The following is an 8499-nucleotide window of genomic DNA, read 5'->3' as shown; positions in this document are numbered from 1 at the left end:
TCCACCTCCGGCACCAGCCACAACACTGCCACCCCCGCCCGCTGCGCGCCGGATGTCCCGCCCCCTACCCCCCGCCTGGCTTCACTATTGGCTCTCTCTCCCAGCCTGGCGGCTCCTTATTGGTGCGCGGCTCCGTCTGTTTGCGCGCACCCGAGCACGGGGCTATCGGCGCTGCTTGCGCGCTCCCGTTGGAGGGGAGGAGCGCCGCCGTGAGGGGAGGCTGCTCAGGGCTCTTGTCTGAGGGGCGGACTCACTGTGGTGATCCTCCCCTGACAGAAGGGTCCTTTGCACTCTGTGCTGTCACCTGGAGCATCCCTTCGGTAAAGCCTTCTGTTGTCTTTCATTACCATCCACGAGGGATTTTATTAAGGCAATATTTCTATCCCTGACTAATTGGTAGTTTTTGTTACCAGATAATAACTTCAGAACGATTAGGTGACCCAAGCTGGGGTCTTAAAACTACAAGCGTTGCTGATCACAATTTTTTCCCCTTCAGAACCAAGAGTATAATCAGTTCTAATGGACTCTTTATTTTCTTATACTATAATCCGTTCTAATAGAATCCTTATTTTCTTAGACTAGTGAAGTTCGCTGCTATAGGTCTGTGACCCATTTTAAATGCTTAAAACTACAGTGAGGGCTCATTGGAGTTGGACCAGATCATTGTGAGCCATTTAAAAAGGAGCATATTCCTCAGTTGTCCTCTGTAATTATATTTTGATGGAAGTTACTGTAGTTTACATTATTCCTGCACATGAAGCAATTAATATTTTAAGAGTACATCCCTTAGGAAGCACTGAGTACGTACAAATTGCTCTTCAAGAATATCTGTCTAAATTTCTATTCATTTAAAACCAGTTCAAAATATACTATGTGTCAAACAAGAGGCTGCATAAAGTTCTCTCTCTTAAAACTAACAAATTGTACATCATGTTTGAAACTGAAAGCTGGTTCAGCACTGAAACTTCTTGACAATACTTAATTGCTGCATTTTAATAGATGATTTGTAACTTTTTAGGTACATTTATTTTTACAGTAAAAAAGGCTGTTTCTTTGCTGTTTTTCCTGTTTTGGGGCTAGGTGAACTTACTATAAAGCCAGATTAGAAAGTACACAAAGTCATCTGGCAAAGCAAATGATTAACTCTTGTGCAGTATTGCTATAGAGACCTTTCTTTGTGTTGTATCGGATTGTGTTTTACATTTAAAAGCAGGAAAAGGCTGGTATTAAATTACAAAACAATTAAAGGACATGAGGTGTGTGTGTTTGGTTCAGGTTTGGGTTTTTTGTAAGCAATGGTAAAGAAAGTTGCAGCTTGGTTCAGTCAGTTCATTTAGCAGCTCAGCTGATGACTCCTGATTGAAGCAAGTCACACTTCTCTTTCCCTGTCCCATGAGGGTAATAATACCAGGTATTTTAAAGACTAAGTCTTGTATCTGAAGTTATTACCTGAGAGAACACTAGCATGGGTCCATGACCTAGGTATACGTGCGCAGCTTTCTGGTTTTGAGGCAGTTAACTTGTTCAGTTTTATTGGGGTGTCCTGTAAGAAATGCTCTCTTTTGTTCTACAAGATGCATTTCCCTAGCAGAATCCAGGAAGGTAGTAAGTTTAAAAAGAATTGGGTTTTGTTAGTTTTGTATAGTGACAGGTGTAAGTGATAGGGGAAAAAACTGAACATTTCTTTGGCTGCTATGAATAGAGGACAGCTCTTTGAGAATATTATTAGTATTGTTCTCACTGTTTGTGTACTTTTTTAACAAATGTTTAAAGGCATCCAAAAGTTTTGAGCTACAAATTTGACGGCAGCAGATGAAATTTGATAGTCATGAACTGAAGAATCCCACTGAACCCTCTGATAAGTGTGGTTTTAGTGTCACACTTTTTCAGCATTGCAGGGTTTTTGTTGCCATGTGATGTATTTGTTTGTTTGGGGGTCTGGATTTGTGGGATTGGGTGGTTTTCTTTTGGGGTGGTTTTGTTCTGTTTTTTTCATCTTTCTACAAAATACTAAGAGGCCTTGAAAATGTGAGGGACTAACACTTGGCACTATGTAAACAGGGAGAAGAGCAAGCAAGGACTTTTTAGTAAATTCCAGATGTGTCCCCCAATGGAAAGAAGATTTTGCTTCTGCTGGAGGGTGAAACTGCCTGAATAAGGTAGGCCTTATTTGCATGTTACCTGCTGTTTAACATACTGTTTCTAAGACTGTTGCTAGTGCCACCCTTGGGTTTACCTTGAGTTTCTCTGTGCCCACTTTATCTGTCTGGGTAAAAATAGTGTTTACTTCAGCCAAGAAATAGCTAAGTGTTTTTAGCCATCGCTCGCAGTGTTCAAGGCCAGGTTGGATGAAGCCTTGGGTGGCATAGTTTAGTGTGAGGTGTCCCTGCCTATGGCAGGGGGGTTGGAACTGGATGATCTTAAGGTCCTTTCCAACCCTAACTATTCTATGATTCTATGATTCTGTGTTTTGTGGGAATTGGGGATTAACCATTTTGAGTTATTCTTGCCTAAAAAACCTTTTGAATATTGAAGTTGGCTTTAAATATAATCTCCGTAATTCATGTTCAGATCTATTTGAAGGGGAGAATATCTGAGGTAGTTAAATACTAGTGCATCAGGGTAAAGAAGCTGTTGGAAAAGTGAGATGAAAGACAACTTTCGTGAGCATTATAAGTAATCAAGAAAGATTGTATATACCCTTTATACCCTCTTAAAAAGCTGAAAATACTGCACAAGCCACTGTGAAAAGTTGACCTGGCAGCTGAGTAGCAATGAGTGAGCACAGCAAAAGGTAGCAGCAGCAAGCATTGGGGTTTCAGACCCGAGGAACTCTTGGTGTGGTCTCTTCATACTCTGGTATAAACAATCTTTAGAGGCTTCACATCTCTAAAGAACAAGAGCTTTTCACCTACTTAAACAGATGAACTCTACTGTCCCTGGGCAAAAAAAACAGTGATGCAACATCTGAAAGAGAGATTAGTTTCCTGTGTCATCAGGTATGTGATGCTGTAAGAGGATTGGATTTGCATATCCAAAGAGCACTGATTTCTCCTATTATTGATTACTTAGGATTTCAACTTAATGTTTGTTGTGTTGCTCTAATTGCCCCTAAAATGGTATTTATAGGTAATTTCATATGGGTTGCAAAGGAAGTTTTCATACCTAATGGGCCAAAACAATGACATATAGTTTCTGAATGAAGGCTCAGGGCCTATCTACTCTTTCAATGGAAATTCTTGGAAATTTCACCTGGTTCTTTACTACTGTCTGTGCTTAGATCTAAAACTTTATGCTTTCTGCACTGTGGAAAATATTAAAGAAAGTTTTGGTGACTGTTTATCTTGATAGCAAATAGATTTCTTCTACAACTAAGCATGCTTCAAGGAAAGCTGGCAACTTTTGAAAGCTAGACCTTCAGCCAGGCTTGCTAATAAATTTATCTCTACATAAATGTTGTTTTAGAATCATAGAATGGTTTGTGTTGGAAGGGCTCCTTAAAGGTCATCTATTTCCAACCCCACTTTGGGACATTTTTCACTGGATGAGGTTACTCAAAGCCCCATCCAACCTGAGCTTGAACACTGAGGGACAGAATTGAATTTTGGTGTTGGGAGCAGCTGTACTGAAATAGAAAGAGCTGCAAGGCCCTTGCTTAACTGCTCCCCACTCACCTCCAGCTCCCAAAACTTTCCAGCAAGCAGTGGCTTCATACATAGGTCCTTATGCATTCTGTATGTACGCACTTCCTGGTTGCTGAGGCTGGTAAATGCTGATTGGAGCTCAGCTTATGAGTGATCACTGCTGCTACATTGATGCCACTTTTATATCTGTTTGTATGTGCTAAGGTATCCCTGGTAAGATCACTTTAGGAATTGTCACCCTTTTTGATAGCTTGGTTTGACAACCATCTCATTGCACAGTGCATAATCAGTCCAGTAAGTCAACACCCATCAGCTTGAATATCTTTCTGATATAAAGCCACATATGGATTGCCTTTTTTTCTCTGTAGAATCTCCCACAGCACACTGTCAATTCTAGACCATGCCATTTCCTTAGCAATTATCCTGCTTCTGTCTTTTCCTCAAGATTAGTCTTGGGTTTACAGTGTACGGAAGATCAAAGCAGGGGTACAGCTTATTTTTTTAGCCACGTGAATGTGACTGATTACACAGAATAAACTAGTCTGAGAAAATGGTAGAACAGGAAACGGAGGGCTGTATTCTTGCTCTGAAAGCACACACTTCTACGTGCTCCTGTGTTCCTACATCATGTGCTCCAAATTACAAGTTTTATGTGAGAGGTACCTTTTGCATCTTGAAATTAAAATACTCTTTTCATTTTTGCACGTTACAAAATAAAGCTTTGTCCAAAATAAGAAGAAGGAGGAATCTGTGCAGAGATGTTTTGCTTGACCAAAAGCTGTTTCTGAACATGTGACATGTGGACTGCTGTGGCTGATGGAAGAGCTTGGATATGTTTTAGTTGGTACTTTCTGATGAATGAAATCAGAATTCTGTTCTCCAATTTCGAACCTCATTACAAAACCTTCACCTCTTTTTTCCCCCTTACTCATGATTTTTAGTCATTTTAAGTGTTCACACAGTAGGTTTTAAATACATTTTTATTGGTTATAAAATTGCAAAAAGGGAGGAATATCTAGCAGTAAAAAGAGGTTTTAAAATCAGTAGATTTGAGTGTACTGTTCCTATTGCTTTAAGTTTTGTTTTTATATCATAAAGAAGGACCAGGAAATTTCACATATGGTATGTTTCAAAAAAGCTGCAACCGAGTTATTTTAATAGGAAAAATGAATGCATGAATTATTTAAAATAGTTGGTGCAACTGTTCCTGTTAACTAATCCAGGCACTTGGAAGGCAATTACACTGAGCTTTGACAACATTCCCAACCCACTGCAGGTGCCTTATGCCAAAAGCTATTGTTGTTTTATTGACCACGTTCACCATTACATATGCATATGAAAAACCAGAGGCATTTTCATCGGGATTACCCTAATAGCATTAAGAGATTATATTTTAAATTTCCTTGGAAGGAAATTCACTTAAATGAGATTACTTATTCCTTGACTGGTTTCCTATCATGCTGCTGTGTTTAGGTGAGTGGAGTCTATTAGAGTATAAAGTTTTTTTTAAAACCTGATTTTATACATTAATGATTTCAAATAAAAGAGAAGTACTATATTTGTGCACAGCTTCTTCTGGGGAAGTTAAGTCCGTGCTCTGGTTAGGAGAGATAACACTTTCTGTCCCTGTTGGTGGCCCCCCAGTGTCACCATTAGTTGCTAATTACTTGCAAACAAATAAACAATTAACTGCTCGTGCCTTTCGGTGGCACAGTTTGCATTGACATGCTAAAACTTTCTAATAAAAGATTTGAATTAATGACGTTGCAAATCCAACCCCCTTCTCAGCATAGCTATAAGGAGGACTGGTGGGGAAATGCAAGTACAGTATACCTGCTGTGCTGGCTGAAGGTGAAGGCATGGCGAGCACCTCGCCGAGTGCTGCTAACACAGCCCCCCCTCAGAACCTTCAGAAAGGGTCTGGGTTTGTAGAAGATAAACCCACACAGTGCTCATTTTCCATTGAAAGTATTCTGGGACTGGAGCAGAAAAAAGATGGTGTTCCAGCTCTGAAGCCTCACAGACCATGGATGGATGCATGCACCAACCTGGGTAAGTCAGCAGGCTCTCAGGCTTTTACTCCCTTAAAATTGGATATCTTTTCATGTTTCTACTAAAACCCAGTAAACTGAAGCTCTTGTTTGCTTGCTTTTTCTAGTTTTAGGTGATGACGGTAATCCCCACCTGCAAATCCCTGTTTGCTATGAAAATCCATTATTTCATGCTAACAGTAATCCAATGCAAGAGGAGAAAGTTCTGAAATATGAAAAATATCTTTCAGTCACCAACAGGCTTTCTTTCAAACGGGAATTGAGCTGGTACAGGGGTAGAAGACCGAGAACTGCATTCACTAGAAACCAGGTAGGGATTTTCTCAGTGTTTAATAAAAGAATGACAAAGTAGTTCAGTAAAACGTTGGTAGAAGACTATAATAGCTGCCTAATTCAGTGTGATGTATTTCTGCAGAGAGAAATGCGATCAGGAACTAGTGTAAATTACCAGTCATGTTGTTTCAGGAGACCTATGTCTATGCATGGAACTAGAATTGTGTAAACATTGCTGGGAAGTCTCCTGTTAAACAAACTAAACTGGTTTTTGTATTTATTTTCTTTATTACTGCTATGTGGGTAGTGATAACTATTCAATGAGTATGTTTTAATCCTAGATTGAAGTCTTGGAAAATGTTTTCAAAATGAACTCCTACCCTGGCATTGACATTAGAGAAGAGCTGGCTCGCAAGTTAGATTTAGATGAAGACAGGATCCAGGTAATAAAAAATTATTTGAACTTTTCTGTAATTTCATCTACTCTTATTATAGAAATAAATAGTTTGAGAACAATAGCAGTCATTTTAATAATCTTGATTTAAAACAATGTGTGTCTACATGTGTGTATGCTTCCAGTCATTTGTGAAACAGAAGCCATTGAATTGATTCAGAAACCTTAAACTTTCTTCCTCAGTGTTGATGAAGTTTTAATCACTAGTATTTCCATGATATCTGCTCTGTTAATCTCTAGTTATCACGTGAAGAACTTGATTGGATGTTTCCACATGTTCAGATCTTGTTTATATTACACTTGTCACCATATTTGAAAGACAAAGTTGAAACAAATATTGAAATAATTTGTATGAATGTCTAAGTATTTTGTGAGACTGTCAGAGCATTCAGGAGTGAAACCAGTGCTTGAGCCTATGTCTTCATCTGGCCAAAGCCAAAGTCTACTTGGGGATTTTAATTCCCGATTTCCAGGTAGTCCAATATGATTAGGAGCATACCATAAACATGAAAATTTGGGTCTCACCTTATGTTTATTAAGCTTTTGATGCCAGTGTTATATTGGGGTTGATGGAAAACTCGATGCTGTGGTTAATTAAACAGCTGAAGAAGTAACACCTTAAGACTTGTGTGTGAATTTCAGCATCTGAGACAGTGTCACTTAAGTTAATATTAGTTTTTAATACTAATTACAGTGAAGCTGGTCCTCACTTTCCAATTAAGATGAGGGGGGATTTTCTTTGTGTAAAAATGACTGCAGGTAGCTACATCCCCTCATCTGCAGCTTTAAAAATTGTACAGAACTTCCAAACTACTGTTATTACACAAAATACTGTGACGTTGTGTGAATATCTTTTAAGTTTCAGAAGTGATTCTGCTGAAGTGCTGTATTGCTGAACACCTATGCCTTTTCTTTCAACCTTAGATCTGGTTCCAGAACCGTCGTGCAAAGCTGAAAAGATCACACCGGGAATCTCAGTTTCTAATAGCGAAAAACACTTTTACCTCCAGCCTGCTGGAGTAGAAAGATGGATGGTTTGTTGTACTACAATACAACATGAAGAATTATTGGAGTTTTCATAGCTTGTATTAAGTAATTATGAGAGGTTAATTATGAATTATTATCTCAAGATTTCAAAGTTTATAATAATTTTCATTGAAATAAACTGTAAATACTTGAAGGATTATTCTAGCCTACTTTTTGTAGAAAAAAGTTACTTTTCCTATATATTTTAGTAAGTGTTTTCAGAAAGGTGTAGCTATTTCTGCAGTTTAAAAAAATCCAAACCCTATGCTGCACAAGATTTTCAGCTGATACAAGTTGCTGCACCTTAAGTGGAGATGACTTAACAAAACTTCAGGGGTTTTAAAACAGTGTGTTTAAAGTCTGAAATATAAAATATGAAAAACAGATGTTGCTATCTGAAACCTTGTGCATTACATTGGAGTTCAAATAGTTAATTTATAGAGAGCATGAGAGTTTTCATAATAAACATGGGTTTTAGGAAAAGGATCTCAAATGGGAGGGTGAGTATTCAACTGCCTGTTCAGCTTGAACAATTCTGTGGTTAAGAGAAGCTGAAAATTATATTTTTTAAAATATTTTAATTAATTTAAGCTATGTGCCTACTCAAAACTTCAACCTGGTTATCTCTGCTCTTGAAAGTATATAAGTTGTGGATGTTGCTCTATTATCTGTAAATGACAGAGTGAGCATTTCACAGGATCAGGTCTGTTGGGACCACATGAGACGTCCAGATCATTGTTGTTAATTTTGGGACACTGAATTAACTTTTATCAAACAGTACTTGAAAGTTAGTTCCTCATATTTACTATTCAGCCTGAAGGTAATACGCTTAAAGAGATCCTTATAAAAAACCCCAAAACAACTCTTTATGTCCATGATGTAGGAAAACATAAGTATTTATACAGTGTAAGAACATTATACTGTTCCTTGTTCAGCAGAGCTTTAAGCACTTGCTTCAAGTGCTGGTGTCCTTCAGTGAGACTTCAGCCCTTGTTTCTTACTAGAGGTATATTTTACATGGGCCCAGCTGTATATAGAAAAAGTAGCTTTG

The 8499-nt window shown here is 38.4% G+C and overlaps 1 protein-coding gene across 2 annotated transcripts; it reads left to right on the top strand.

Annotated features, from left to right (window-relative positions):
* The first annotated feature begins 5458 nt into the window (after positions 1-5458).
* HESX1 (HESX homeobox 1) lies at positions 5459-7450 on the top strand. Of its 2 annotated transcripts, none has more exons than XM_031046100.2 (4): positions 5459-5696; positions 5926-6005; positions 6310-6411; positions 7347-7450. In XM_031046100.2, exons 1-4 carry the CDS (start codon positions 5504-5506, stop codon positions 7443-7445), a joined length of 474 nt encoding a protein of 157 aa, XP_030901960.2. In that variant the 5' UTR covers positions 5459-5503; the 3' UTR covers positions 7446-7450. The 2 variants fall into 2 exon arrangements, with proteins under 2 accessions (XP_030901960.2, XP_005145879.2); XM_005145822.3 differs by having other exon boundaries at positions 5803-6005.
* The last annotated feature ends 1049 nt before the right edge of the window (positions 7451-8499 follow it).

Source organism: Melopsittacus undulatus, chromosome 9 (genome assembly GCF_012275295.1).
Source record: "Melopsittacus undulatus isolate bMelUnd1 chromosome 9, bMelUnd1.mat.Z, whole genome shotgun sequence".
Lineage (NCBI taxonomy): Eukaryota > Metazoa > Chordata > Aves > Psittaciformes > Psittaculidae > Melopsittacus > Melopsittacus undulatus.
Note: the sequence above shows the minus strand (reverse complement) of the source record. Positions and strands in the feature narration are given on the sequence as shown.